This window comes from Porites lutea, chromosome 9 (assembly GCF_958299795.1).
Source record: "Porites lutea chromosome 9, jaPorLute2.1, whole genome shotgun sequence".
Taxonomy (NCBI): domain Eukaryota; kingdom Metazoa; phylum Cnidaria; class Anthozoa; order Scleractinia; family Poritidae; genus Porites; species Porites lutea.
Genome location: NC_133209.1, coordinates 32,297,295 through 32,312,922, shown reverse-complemented (window position 1 = coordinate 32,312,922; position 15,628 = coordinate 32,297,295). Strand labels below are relative to the sequence as shown.

The 15,628-nt window shown below is 37.8% G+C and overlaps 2 protein-coding genes across 2 annotated transcripts; both read left to right on the top strand.

Moving 5' to 3' along the window:
* Positions 1–506: 506 nt before the first annotated feature.
* Positions 507–5,886, top strand: LOC140947420 (mothers against decapentaplegic homolog 5-like). The gene is made up of 5 exons (XM_073396511.1): positions 507–755; positions 850–1,326; positions 1,600–1,773; positions 4,111–4,221; positions 4,760–5,886. The coding sequence occupies exons 2-5, from the start codon at positions 924–926 to the stop codon at positions 5,392–5,394; spliced, it is 1,323 nt and encodes a 440-aa protein (XP_073252612.1). The 5' UTR covers positions 507–755; positions 850–923; the 3' UTR covers positions 5,395–5,886.
* Positions 5,887–8,380: 2,494 nt separating this feature from the next.
* On the top strand, positions 8,381–14,379 carry LOC140947653 (mothers against decapentaplegic homolog 9-like). The gene is made up of 4 exons (XM_073396815.1): positions 8,381–8,964; positions 10,888–11,055; positions 12,736–12,852; positions 13,215–14,379. Exons 1-4 carry the CDS (start codon positions 8,562–8,564, stop codon positions 13,847–13,849), a joined length of 1,323 nt encoding a protein of 440 aa, XP_073252916.1. The 5' UTR covers positions 8,381–8,561; the 3' UTR covers positions 13,850–14,379.
* The last annotated feature ends 1,249 nt before the right edge of the window (positions 14,380–15,628 follow it).

Here is a 15,628-nt window from a genome sequence, read left to right as displayed (position 1 = left end):
TCCACTTCCGAAAAATCCTAGACATTTTTTATTTTCCTGAACAATAACTTTAAAAAGTCCCGCAATTTTCTGGTGGTTTGGAACTACTGCATCAATTAAAAGGGAAATGAGAATGAGCGCAAAAATTATCATCGTTATTCAAATGGGGCACTTTGAGCTCCAAAAAAGCGCTGTCGTGATACGCACCGGGGGGTTGGGTGTCTACCCACAAAAAAGCACGAACAAAATATCTATACTTGTGGGAGGGGGTGGAGCGATGACAATGAAAATTGTGCCCTTGTTGCAAAATAAATAAGAAGACTCAATAATTGAAAAAGCAAATGTTAGTTTTTATAATTTTTGGTCTTCCAAAGTATTTGTTTTTAAAAACTGTCAATCGTCAATTTAGCTTTCCGTGCCGAGAGAAAATCGTCTTACCCCTAACCCCTTTGACAAAATTACAATATCTCCGTTGAAAGCTTGTCACGTTGTCAGACTTTCCAGACATCATGTCGCCAGCACATATGACGTCACTACAGCAAAAGCCTCGCTCACGAACAAGGAACACAATTTTAGCGAGAGAACAATTGTTTACGGTCTTTACTAACGTTTGTGTTTTGTTTTACGCTCTTTCGGAGCTCGTTGATCGAAGTGTCGTTAACGGGTGAGGAAGCAAGTTAAGCCAGGAGTTGTCGCCACATTGGCGAGGTTGTTTATTCTTCTACAGGCGACGCCATTCTGGCGCCAGTGGAACATTTGATAGTTTGGAGTGAGAGGTTTGGCGGAGCTTTGCTCGTCGTGTTTGCATTAAAACTGTAGCAACTATCACGTTTAAGCCTTAATTTTCTACTGTTTTTTCGTCATTTGTAGAGAAACAGCGTGTTGCGGAGCCAAACAGGCGAGAAATTAAGTTTATTTGAGAGAAGAAAGTAAATCTGACCAAGATGACGACTATGGCTTCGCTCTTCTCGTTCACCCCTCCTGCCGTGAAAAGACTGCTTGGTTGGAAACAGGGCGACGAAGAAGAGAAATGGGCGGAAAAAGCTATCGAGTCTTTAGTAAAGAAGCTAAAGAAGAAGAAAGGCGCCCTTGAGGAGCTGGAAAATGCACTGTCAAAGCCGGGTCAGCCGTCAAAATGTGTGACAATCACTCGTAGTTTAGACGGGCGCCTTCAGGTCTCGCACAGGAAAGGTTTGCCGCATGTAATTTACTGTCGAGTATGGCGATGGCCCGATCTTCAAAGCCACCACGAATTAAAACCGTTGGATTGTTGCGAGTATGCTTTTGGGCTGAAACAAAAAGAAGTCTGCATTAATCCGTATCACTACAGACGCGTCGAAAGTCCCGGTAGGTTTAAACTTGGTATTTGTGAGCTGAAGAGGCTTTTTGTGATGAATTATAAAGAAAATACTATAAAAGAACGAACCACTTAAGTGCTTTAAGATTTAGTGCACCATTTTATTCTTTATTCCTTTCTTCTTTAATTTTCATTAGGCTTTTTTGTGTAATAGAAAATGTCGGAGATCACGAGAACCATGCGACATACATGTATGCTACCTGACTTTGCAACATTAGAGAAAGACTAAAAGCCAATGAATATTTCCTGTTCTCTCTTCGTAGTTTTACCGCCAGTACTCGTACCAAGACAAAGCGAGTATCCAAGACCGGCACCGCCGTTGCCTTCTCCATTTAGAAGTGTCGATGATCCACCTATGCCTTACAATGCTTCATATCCATTTTCAAATCGACCTACTCAGCTTGAACACAGTCCTGCAAGCAGCTTTGACATGCCAGGTGGGTATAGAATATCTTCATAGTTTTTTTTCTAAATATATCCCCATGGTTCCCATTTTTAAATGCAAAAAATCATGGCTTAACAAAAATCCCCATATTCCATGCTGTATTAGTAATAGTGTATTATTTTTAATTACTGAAATTAAATGGCACCGCTAAATATATTAATAATATTGTTGTTGTCATGAAAAACTTGAATGGTCACATAACCATTTTATCCTGGGGAACAAAGTTTTTGCTGCTTTGGCTTGACCAAAATCTTTGAGGTTGCAATTGGGCAAAGGCAAATTATCTGTAACCTCCACTTATTTGAAGTCTCTCCTCACTCTAGCAGCTATGCTTTGATATTGGTGTCACTTTTCTCCGAAGAATTAATAGTAATGGAATGTGTAGTTCGTCTTCCCTATGCCTACTGGGCAAAACATTTTTAGACAATCTTTATTTTGGTCTTTTTTGAAGGTCAAGATAGCTTGATATAGCACTGAAAATGCAGATATATTGGTCTTGGTCAGGAGTTTTCAAAGTAACTGTCATCCAAATACAAGTCACTGCTTGACTTTCAGCAATATAGTCATTGTTTGTGAAGGAATAAATATAGAACTGGCAAGTCATAAAGAGAAGAGTTTACTATGAATCTGATGGAAAATCGTAGTGAACATGCAGTTTTCTATCATTGTTTGGGTCATGTTTGGATAATATTATTAACTACCTGTTTTTGAGGGAAAACCACAAGTTTGTTATTGCTACACTTAATTTGAGGATCATTGATTGATATAACTAATCATTATCCAGCTATTAAATTAGAGCAGCCAGTCGTTTTTCATGCTCCTTCTCAGTCCCCTTGAATAATGTACACTGTTGTTCCACTAAAACATGTTTTAAAATTCAAGACTTTTTTGTTTTAATGAGAGAGAAAGAAGTTATGGACTAGAACATATATGTTTTATTTAATAATTGTTTGTAATAATGTACCGTTAATCACATGTACATGTATATGTAAGCCATGATCACTAACAACCATAGTCATCAAAGTCTAACCAAAACATTTAGGTGCAAGCTGACCCTAAGTTTTAATCTTGGTTCATTTGAGGTTTACATAGCCTAAATTTCAGCTGTATCCTCATTTCCTTGTGTCGCAAACTGCAAAGAGAGACATCTGAATCGAGAAGAAGCTAATGCTAAATTTAGGAGCTGTACAACCAAAAGATCCGTCTAGCCATGCAGTTGACAGTTTGAACATTTAATACAAGTTTTGAGGGAAACAATACAAATGACTCTCTAGGCTGTAGAGCTAATCCTGGAGAAATTTATTTCTTTGTTAATGATTGAAAATCATGTCAAGGTATACCATTTTGCATGAATTGGGCAAAGCAGCGTGCAAAGAAAGTCATGTCCGATAGCCTGGGGCTAGTGGATCTTGCTATAAGGCTAGTGATTTTTGTTCTCAACTTGCCCGACAGGCAAGTGCTGTTTCTTAGGAAAATTCAAATTAATCTTGCTAATCAAAAATGGTTTTGGGGCTAGTTGAAATGATTTGTGGGCTAGTACATGCTAGCTACACCTTGCCTGAATGGGAGGCTGTAAAACTGACTTTCTTTGCACCCTGCAAAGGGTAGTCGATGTCAGTGGACTGGATTAGCAGCTTGTTGATTGAGATGTCTCGTGGGAGTTTTGGCTTTAGGAGAAGGCTTAAGTTCAGGCTAAGGGTTACAGAGAAAGAAAAATTTATCAAAAAAGATAGCAATTATTGCAGAATACTATTACTTTCCTGCAAACATTTTTTTAATGAATGGTCTAATTCAGCTGTAAAAGCCAAAGGTTTAGCATAAAAGAGAACAGAAGATCTTCATGAGATTTAGCATGCACATATTTTAAGTTCTAAGTTTAACAGCAGGAAGATTGAAAGTTTGATGTACTTTAACTTTTAAAATTGTTCAATAAAAGTTCAGTGCAGCATTAGCCAGTTTTGAAGCATAATAAGCAGGAAAAAAAACTCTTGTAAACTCTTTTTTTTTTAATGTCAAACCGGTATCCAGTAGTAAATATATCAAGGATTATAATATGAGTACTTTTTACTTTTTTAACGTTAACCAGTTTCCAATAGTAAATATATCTAGGATTATAATAACAGTACTTGCTAGTGTTGTTGAGGGAAACTCTGTGATGCAATTAATAAGGTATCATCCAGGGGGGAGCAATAATACACTTAGTTACTGGAATGCTTGCATGGCAAAGTGTGATACATAGCCAGTCATGTAAGCCATCTTGGCATTGCATTTACGTGACTCACTTGCTCATATGAATGGTGCTCTGTAATAAGGTCCTTTTTTTGTTCAGACACACCCACTGGCTATATGTCTGAAGATGGTGGCTCACCCCGGCCAGTTGACCCAAATTCTATGGATGTTGATACTGTGAATTCACCGCCATCTGTGTCGCATCAACAAGGTGAGTGTGAATCAATGTTTAGTTCAGTCTCGAACAATTTTTTTAATGATTTAGAAAGGAGGCAACTGACCTTCTTAGAAGGATTGAAGTAGAATGTAATCATAATAATTCAATTGGTCATCTACCTTGACTCTAGGAAAATAAAAATAATATTCTACACTGTAAGCAGGGTTCTCGATTGGATTTGAAGTGATTGTCTGCTCAACCTTGACTAGAAGGCTGTGACAAACAGAAGGGCCATAAATTAGGGAGGGGAAAGCAGCAAATAGAATGCAAAGTAAGCGGCTACAAATTGCAAGTAGGCAGCGATCAATCACCAGGTGCCGGCTTCTATTGAGAACCCAGCTGTGGAAGCCTTGTGAGCATGGCCATTGTGTGTTAGTTATTTTAGGTGTCCTTTCTTGTTTAGGATGTAAGAATTTGAGGAACTGCTTTGTTGTTGTAGGCTGTGTAGTATCCTCAATAACTGTATGTTGAGGTCACCAGGGCTGTTGTTAGTTGGACTCATCTAGATAATGCTATGTTTATTTTTTTGCAGATTTTTCTCATGCAACTGCAATCAACTACCAGGAACCCTCCTCATGGTGTTCTATATCCTACTATGAATTGAATAACAGAGTTGGTGAACAGTTCCATGCCCACTGCACTAGTGTCGTTGTTGATGGATTTACCGACCCCAACACTGCAAACTCAGAAAGGTTCTGCTTGGGACTGTTATCAAATGTCAATCGTAATTCTACCATTGAAAGCACAAGACGACACATTGGGAAAGGTGTGCATCTGTATTATGTTGGAGGGGAGGTTTATGCTGAATGCCTCAGCGACTCAGCCATATTTGTGCAGAGTAGGAATTGTAACCACAGTCATGGTTTTCATCCAACAACAGTTTGCAAGATTCCATCAGGCTGCACTTTGAAAATTTTCAACAACCAAGAATTTGCTCAGCTGCTTTCTCAGTCAGTCAATTATGGATATGAGGCTGTTTATGAGTTAACAAAGATGTGTTCAATCCGCTTGAGTTTTGTCAAAGGCTGGGGAGCCGAATACCATCGACAAGATGTAACAAGTACTCCATGCTGGATTGAAATTCACCTTCATGGCCCTTTACATTGGTTAGATAAAGTCCTTAGTCAAATGGGTCCACCAAGAAACCCAATATCTTCTGTTTCTTAAATTGGACTATAAAGGCTTTGATGTTTCTTAATATTTTGTGTTCTGTTCGGTACTCTTAACTCGAACTGCTTGACTCAGGAGACTTTTCAGTTTTTTAGCTAAGCTCGATAAAAGTTTTACATAGAAGCTGCTTAGAAATTCTGTGATCAAGTTTTGCTTGATTTGAAGCCTTTTTTATCAAAACTGTGTTAAAGTTACTAACTGAAAAGGTTGCAATCAGGTATTTTTTTTAAAGATGTGCAAAAGTTGTGAGCTACTTGAAAAAGTGACGATCAAGTTGTGTTACAGTTTGTTGGTAAAATTATGCATGGTTAGCTCGTATGTTGCTATTTTCGCATTATTATTATCCCACATTTAGGCAAAGATCATTGTTTAATATTCTTCTGTTAATGAACCTGTACATTTGTTAACGTTTCATTTTCCATTTACATGTAGCATCTGTCTTGTATAACCAGCTGTGCTTCAGTGTAATGTAAAATTCACTAACAATAATGGTGTTATCAGGGTTGTCATTAAGAGCGGGGGGCCAGCGATTTTCCCCGGCTACTAAGAGAGTGGTCCCCGGCTACTTTTATTGGAAAATAGAACCAAAAGAAATCCCTAACCGTTTGATTTCCCTCCGACTTGTTGTATTTACTAAGCAACTTGAAATCTTAGGGACAACCCTGTGTTATTATATCTCATAACTTTTATTCATTGTTTTAAACTAGGTAGTTATCATTTTGTTACAAATCTCAGAACCCTTACCTCCTAAAAATGCCAAAAGTCAAAATCTTTAATTTTTTAAATTTTTGTAAAATATGATTGAAAATCTAAAAAATTAAACCTCTTCTGTTCATAACTGTGCACCTTCTCTAGAGGGACCCGCTGTCCAAACCCATATCAAGGTTTTCCACTCACAGTACTATAAAATTAATGGAAACCAAATGAGAACAACAGTTACTGCCTTTTTGGGTGATAATTTAACAATTTCACCATAAATAATATTGACATCTCTAGGAGGCAACCACTTGACGGTGTGTGGCAGGTTGCATATACCTTAAATTCAGAGGTAACTGCTAAAGTCTAGTGTTTTAAAAATAATATAATAGAAACTATAGGCTGAGGTCGATTATGATAATGACAACTTGAGGGTGGTACAAGACCTCTCTACCATGTGGTATTTGTGCTATTCTTGCTAAGTTTTAAGGACGTACTTGGCCTATTTCTTCTTCTTTTAAAGTACAAAATCTTGTGCCATTTTCTCCAGCTCTTCCAAAACAGCTGAGCTACTGTGCCTTCTGCTGTCCCTGACACCCAGGACTGTCGGCACTCTCTTATTTTTATTTTGAGTCGCATTAGATTGACAGGAGGGGAGAGCCGCGACGAACTGCCCCAATCTCTCCTCCTTTTTTTCATGAAATTGCATAGTAGTACTTTTTCAATCGCTACTTACAAGAGTTTGGTCTGTATCATACACTGTAGTTAAACATTACCGTGTGAAAGCACTCTCCATGCTTACGACATTTCATTTAAATGGTCACCGCACTATTTTATCCACAGATAAAAACTTTGAGCTGTAGGTACTGGTTACAATAATTAAGACGGAATCCATCAGAAATTGAGTAATTTTAATTTTCAGTGGACAAAAACCTTGTACCAATATAATTTAACACATATTGCGTTCTTTTTTTACATTTTTCAATGCCTAAGTATGTAATTAGTCATTTGTAATAACACCAAAGAAAATTTGTCAAGGGAGCCTGAGAAAATAAATGTCAAATTTCACAAAACGACATCTTACACATGAAATTTTCAGAATTTTACCTGTGTTTTCACAATTCTTGTGAAATTTGACATTTATTTTCTCGGGCTCCCATGAGAAATTTTCTTTGGTGTTATGATAGATGACTAATTACATCTTTAGCCCTTGAAAAATGTAAAAAATAATTTAATATTCTTTGACTTATCTGGTACAAGGGTTTTGTCCACTGACAATTTAAATCACTCAATTTTGTGGTGGATTCCGTCTTAAAATTGTTAAACAATCCACTCTTTAGACTAATGAAAAGCTGTAATTCTATTTGTTTACTGTCAGTGAAATGAATCTTGAAACCAATCTGATTGTTTTGGTCAGCAACGAAGATTGGGATAAAAGGATCACAGCCTCTGGGCAGCGATCATGAAATCATAATAAAGTAATTATGAGGAAAACAAAGTCGTTTAGTTGTAGGTTAAAATTAATATTTGAATCAGTAACATCTCTGCTAAATGGACATCCAGGGACGTCTCCAACTGATGTTGTCCAGAAACTGACGTGTTCCTATCATCCTTCCTGCTTTGCAACCATGCGACATGGCATACGGTATTCAAAGCACTAACAAAATGGCTTTTAATTCAGAGTACTAAAGTAATGACGTCAGGGAGGGGTGGGAAGGTAGCATGTTGTACGTCATCCAAAGGCCAAGTGCGCATGAGTTTTTCCGCTGAACGATAATAGCTTGGGCGCATCAAAATCGAAAAAATCGCGAAAACCAAAGTGTGACGTCATAAAAGGGAAATTTCTGAAACTATGGGATTTGTCAGGCTATTCTGAAAGAACAATGTCCAAGAGGCCTACTTACCAAAAATGAGCATTTCGGGGCAAATTGTCTCAGAGATGTTAGCCGGTTATACTCAGAAAACTCCATACAAACCCTTGTAATTTTTTTTGGGTCGACCCCCAAAAAAATTGGAAGGATTTGTATGGAGTTTTCTAAGCATAACTGGGCTACGATCTCAGAGACAATTTGCCCCCAAATGCTCATTTTTGGTTAGTAGGCCTCTTGGACATTGTTCTTTCAGAATATTCTGACAAATCCCATAATTTCAGAAATTTCCCTTTTATGACGTCACACTTTGGTTTTCGCGATTTTTTCGATTTTGATGCGCCCAAGTTATTATCGTTCAGCGGAAAAACTCATGCGCACTTGGCCTTTGGATGACGTACAATATGCTACCTTCCCACCCCTCCCTCTTGTAGTTGATTTGCCATGACGGACGCCATGACAAAGGGATTTTCCGGCAAAGTGCCCCTTTTTTCCGATTCTTCTTAGTGAATTTATCACCAGCAAAGCACAAAGAAATCATCTAGTGGGTAATTCTTTCGATCAGAGCGTTGAGTACACAAAACAGTGTACCTGAACAAAATGGCGAACATGGCGTCTTTGTTTTCATTCACTCATCCAGCTGTTAAAAGGCTTCTTGGTTGGAAACAAGGCGATGAGGAAGAGAAATGGGCAGAAATTGCCATTGGATATTTATCCAAGAAACTGAAAAAGAAAAAGGGTGCCCTTGAGGAGCTGGAGAAGGCATTATCCAGCCCTGGTCAGCAGTCAAAATGCGTCACCATCCCTCGGAGTTTAGACGGGCGTATTCAAATTTTACATAGGAAAGGTTTGCCGCATGTAATTTACTGTCGAGTATGGCGATGGCCTGATCTTCAAAGCCACCACGAGTTAAAACCGTTGGATTGTTGCGAGTATGCTTTTGGGCTGAAACAAAAGGAAGTCTGCATAAATCCGTATCACTACAGACGAGTCGAAAGTCCCGGTGAGTGTTCAGATTGATAGCTTTGATCTGAAAACTCTAATTCGTCTGAGAAAATCTACGGACACCAAGCTAAGCGACTCAAATGGAATCCCCATTTTTCGAATTTCCAGTACCATGAGAAAAGCAAATTGGTTCGAATTATCGAGGAGATGTGAAAAATCAGGGGTAAAATTACAATGTTTGACTGGAGAAGAGAAGTTAGGTTGGGATCGAATTATTGGGACTTTTGAAAAACAGAGGGCTCAAGAAATCGATGTCAATAGGGCTATTTATACGAGGAAAAATAAGACGCATCTTTCATTAGACATGTCCTAATTAAGACACAAACTATCTCGTATAAATGGCACATTGAGACGGAACTTAGCTAAGACGCATATCTTACCAAAGAACAGGTGTTAGGGGCTGTTCTTAGATGAGATGCATCCTAGCTAAATTTCAGACAAGATGTGTCGTTTATACAGGATAGTTTGCCTCTTATTTAGGATGTGTCTTTTGTGAGATGGGTGTCATTTTTGCTCGTATAAACAATCAATCAATCAATTAATTTATTAACGTCAATATGTGGGATGGGGTTTGCCCTGATCATCTGAGCCAGAGGCTCGTGTATAAAACAGCCCTAATGTTGCTATAACACAGACAGTTTTTGACGTCCATTCTTGGAAAATGGCACACGCAAGAGAAAAACAAATTTCATCATCACCTCATTGCCATGGTCTCTTCTCTCGTCCACTATTGCTCTCGACCAATCAGCACACAAGGAATCACTCTCAAGATTGTACTAAAAATTAATTGGAGAATTTTTAGAGCTATTTTGAGTGTGGCTCTCTGTTACAGTGCGACTACTGTAACTGGGGCCACTTACATGTAGACCAACTTGACCAATCAGATTGCAGGAAAATTATAATACGTTCCGAGAAAGTTGGCTGTAGGGTAATCAGCAGCTCATTAAAAAACAATGAGTTACTCCAAGCACAAAATTTAAATATTAATGGCAAATGTTTTTCTAGAAAGCAAAATGCTTCACCAGACAATGTTTTTCTGTTCAGTACTTTACACATAACACCCAGGATACACTTCTTTGTTTTATCTATTTCTTTGCTACCATTGCCTCCCTTTGCAATAACATAAAAAATATAACTAATGTCTACAACTTTTGCCTCAGTCATTCACTCTAACAGACCTCTCAGGAAAGGAATGCCTTTTTCAGCGGGTTCAAAAGGTCACATCTGCAGGTTGTAATTTGGTGATTTGGATCCATATTGTTTATTTTTATCATGATTGAGAACTAACTTTCCCAGAATGTATTGTTGTTTTTCTGTAATCTGATTTGTCAACTTTGTCTAGATGGTCCTGTGGTTATAGTAGTCACACTGCAATTACATGCCACAGTTAAAGACTTTGTACCGTTAACTCCCTCCAAGACAGACTGTCATCTTCGTGACCAGCACTAATAAATGTGTCCGTCTTAGAGAAATGTCAGTCTTATAGAGTTCAGTCAACTTAATGGAATATCGAAAGGCAGGGACCAACTCTGGGTGTCTGTCTTAGTGAGGTGTCCATGTCCTTCTAGTAGAGGTGTCTATTAAAAGAAAGTTGACTGTATCATGTATTGTAACCATCTTATAGAGAGTCAACTTAAAGGAATGTAGAAAGGCAGGGACCAATTTTGGGTGTCTGTCTTAGCAGAGGTGTGCGTTAAAAGAGAGTTGACCGTATTGAGGACCATGTAGGTTACTGGAGGGGAAAGGAACAAAATAGGGAGGAGAGAGACCTCCCCCCTCTTACTGGGATAATGCCACTCAGTCCTGAATTTTTCGTGTATATTGAAGTGAACAGAGAACAGCATTCTACAAGTATTCTGCTGGATGGAATGGAAAAACCTTCCCAATTTAACATTTTTTGGCATATTCTTGTCTTTTTAAGTTTTACCACCAGTCCTGGTTCCAAGACCAAACAGTGCATACCCCAAGCTTCCTCCTCCATTACCATTCAGAAGTGCTGAAGAACCACCAATGCCATACAATGCTTGTTTTCCATTTAAAACATCTCATCAACCTCAACCAAATCAGAGCCCAGCCATGTATGTTCCAGGTAAAGTATATTCCTTGCAACTTTACCTAGATTTCATCATAAGTAGCCTGAGAAAATAGCCGACATAATTTTCGGGATGCCACCACTGTTTTCCTTGCGAGATTACATCTGAGAAACGAGTGGAGAAATTCCATTGGATGAAGCAAATTTCCAACCAATCAGAAGCACTATCAAGATCTGGGTAGTGACGTGTCATAGAGTATGGAAGTTTGCACTCGTTTCTCAGATGTCATTTCGTGGGAAACCACTGGCTGCGTCACAAAATGTTGGCTTTTTACTCAGGCTACATCATAAGCTTTTTATGTTTTTAACTCCAACCATAGATAGGCAGGTCTATTCAATAATTTTTGTGAGCATACACTTTAGGGAGTGGTTTTGCACTCCTTTTAGCATTGGGGTATCTGTAACTTGAAAATGATTAGGCACTGACAAAATGAATAATGTAAGTACTACTATACCATTTTAAATTTCTGCTGAAGAGGTTTTTATTTGACTGGTCATACCATAGGATTTTGTCCACAGACTCAGAACTACAGAGTAAATACGTAGTTTCATGTGGAAATGCCGCTGAAGAGGTTTCATTTGAATGGTCACACCATAGGATTTGGAGCCGAACTTAAAAGTTACAGCTACACATACTAAGTTCATAATACCATGTGGAAGTACTGCTGAAGAGGTTTTGTTTGAGTGGTCACACCATAGGATTTGAAGCACAATTCATTGTACCATGTGAAGGTACTACTGAAGAGGTTCCATTTGAATGGTCACACCATAGGATTAGAAGCACAGACTTAAAAGTTACAGTTACGTACTAAGTTCATAGTACCATGTGAAAGTACTGCTGAAGAGGTTCCATTTGAATGGTCACACCATAGGATTTGAAGCACAGACTTAAAAGTTTCAGCTACATACTAAGTGCATAATACCATGTGAAAGTACTGCTGAAGAGGTTCCATTTGAATGGTCACACCATAGGATTTGAAGCACAGACTTAAAAGTTTCAGCTACATACTAAGTGCATAATACCATGTGAAAGTACTGCTGAAGAGGTTCCATTTGAATGGTCACACCATAGGATTTGAAGCACAGACTTAAAAGTTTCAGCTACATACTAAGTGCATAATACCATGTGAAAGTACTGCTGAAGAGGTTCCATTTGAATGGTCACACCATAGGATTTGAAGCACAGACTTAAAAGTTTCAGCTACATACTAAGCGCATAATACCATGTGAAAGTACTGCTGAAGAGGTTCCATTTGAATGGTCACACCATAGGATTAGAAGCACAGACTTAAAAGTTACAGCTACGTACTAAGTTCATTGTACCATGTGAAAGTACTGCTGAAGAGGTTCCATTTGAATGGTCACACCATAGGATTTGGAGCACAGACTCAAATTTTACAACTCCATTACATGGCTCCTTCATTCATTCTGGGAGTGATTCTTTTACCTGTTAAGACTTAACAGGTAGAAGGAAGATGCAGTTAAAACATACAAGACTTTAAAAAACCCAAAGAAATGGTCACAGATTGAAGTAATTAGCCTGCAAGCAGAGTCACTTGTGTGAGTTCAGGGATAATTGTTTTGCATGTGAGAAGAATGGGCTTAGTAAACTCACTTTTCCTCCAAAATAGTGCAGCAAGTTTGTTAACTTCGTTTTTTTTTTGTTTTTTTTTGTAGAATCACCCAAAAGTTACATCTCTGAAGATGGTGGTTCTCCTTGTCCTGTGGACCCAAACACCATGGATGTGGATTCAATGAGTGCTCCACCAACAATGGTCAACAACCAGCCAGGATGTAGGTTATTTTATTAATTGGAAATTAATGTTCGTGTTACTGTGACACAGACAAAACCATGAATACCAGAAAAAGGCCAATCAGACATGAGCAATCTAAACCGCAAGTAGCAATGGTAACTAATTAGTTTGTGGTGGTTTTGAGGTTTGCTCTTGTGTCCTGAACTTTATTGAGCTATTTTGAAAAAAAAAATAGCTCTTGTGTCACTGTTCTGAGCATATGTATATTTGTGGCTTTTTGTGTTTGTATATATGTAAATGTGCCCATGTTTTTTATTGGTCACTACACCAGTCAATGTTTGTGGCATATACATTGTGTTATGTCACTTAAGCTCATACTTCATGATTTTTCTTTCCTCTTAGATTTATCCCATGTTACACCAGTGAACTACCAGGAACCCTCCTCGTGGTGTTCTATATCCTATTATGAATTGAATAACAGAGTTGGTGAGCAGTTCCATGCCAACTGTACTAGCATCGTTGTTGATGGATTTACCGACCCCAACACTGCAAACTCAGAAAGATTCTGCTTGGGTCTACTGACTAACATCAACCGAAATTCAACCATTGAAAGCACAAGACGACACATTGGGAAAGGTGTGCATCTGTATTATGTTGGAGGGGAGGTTTATGCTGAATGCCTTAGCGACTCGGCCATATTTGTGCAGAGTAGGAATTGTAACCATAGTCATGGTTTTCACCCAACAACAGTTTGCAAGATTCCATCTGGATGTACACTGAAAATTTTCAACAACCAAGAATTTGCTCAGCTGCTTTCTCAGTCAGTCAACTATGATTTTAAGACTGTGTTTGAGCTGGTCAAGATGTGCTCCATTCGTTTAAGCTTCGTCAAAGGCTGGGGTGCAGAGTATCACCGTCAGGACGTCACTAGTACTCCATGTTGGATTGAAATCCATCTGCGTGGTCCTCTGCAGTGGCTTGATAAGGTGCTATATCAGATGAGCACACCAGAAAATAAACCAACTTCTCATTCTTAACAGTAACACTCAGGACAAGAAGTGTTTGTTTCATTAATCAAAGACTAAAATTATTAATATTTGTAAAATAATGAATAATAATATGGTTTGATCCTAGTAGACAGGTTATGAGTAATTTGAATAGGATTGTGGTTACTGAGAGTAAATGAATTTTCATTTACCTGTCTCAAGGTCAATGTTATATTCAAGTGAGTGCTGTATTTATCAATGACATTTCATTGCTTAAACGATTATATCCAACCCACGTAGTAAAATTAAATAATAATTGTTTTAAATGATAGGTTTGCAGCAGATGTAAAACAAAAACATGCAAATTAAAAATCTTATCTGCTCTAGCTGACAGACAAGGTCAGACTAAAATAATTACCGACAGTATATTGAATAAAATATGTGGAATGCCTGCAACAAGTAATATTGTATTTTATCTGATTAGTTTTATTGAAAAGGAATACTTTAAGTATTTACAGTATTTGTAACTTGACAAATAGAGACACTGTTAAATTTCACATTGTATGGTTTTAGCACCTTTAGTAGAGGAGACTGGTTGGGAAAACCGGCAAACATCGAAGTTGAAAACAACAGTGCTGTAGTTTATTTTGGAAGCTCTCTGACTGTGCACAATCCTTTGTTTTTTGTTTACAAATTGTGACTGAACAAAATTAATGGTCAATAAGTTCAAAATGATAGGAATGCTATTGAAAGTTGGGCACAGTCAGGTCCAAAAAAGCTAACAAAAACAGTCTACAGGTTTCATAACCATTCCACTTTGATAACTATGCTTTAAATTAAATTTTTGATAAAAACTAAAAGGTAATAAATTTAAAAAGGCTCCTATCCATAGACAAATTAAATAAAAAGCTAAGAATTTGTGGAGTCTTAATAGTATTTAATACTAAAGATTGTAGAGTACATTGAATAGAAAACTAACATGTCAGTGTGGAGGTTTACAAATTACCTGTTCTCAGGTTCAATCAGCATTCAACCTAGTTTGATTCAAAATTTCCTTTCATTTCCATGCCCTAAAGTTATTATTATTATAGGAGCCAAAGGCAATTCTGGTTTAATCTGAGAATAGATTTCACCTACTATAACCTGCTGCTTATCAGCCCCCCCACTTCCCCTCTGTTTTAGGCCCATCCGCCTGTAGACAAAAAAATACACCTCATTATTAACTCTCTCCCCCCTGCCCCTGCAATATAAACCCCTCTTCAAAGTAATGTATTGAAATGAACTTTCATTGATATATTACAATGGCAAAACAAATTTTGATCACAACTTGAATAGCTTGTTTTGAAGCTGGTTTTATTCTAGTTATAACCCCCCTCAAATGTAAGCCACTTCTGTTTAGAAATCTTCCTAAAATCCTGTGCGAAGATGTATAAGCCCAGCGCTTGATATAAGTGGCAGATGCATTACTGTCAAACTCAGAAAACCGTGAACACCTGAAATTTTCAGGAATGTTGATTGTGTACTGACCAATCACAATAAAGTTCAGGATATGCAAGCGAACCTCAAAACCACAAATGGCTTGTGGTTTAGTTATCTCTCGCCTTATTGGCTTATTTCTCGCAACAATAACATTCCATAAATATTTCTGGCGTTCACGGTTTAGTGAGTTTCACAGTAACAGTATGCAATATAAGGGGTAAGACATTAAAAATCTCATCTTAACAATCATAACTTAATAAAATTATACCATAATTTGTTTAATAACAAAAACTTTAACTTCCATCACTAAAATAATCTTTCTATATCTATGCTCAACACAATGTTTCATTT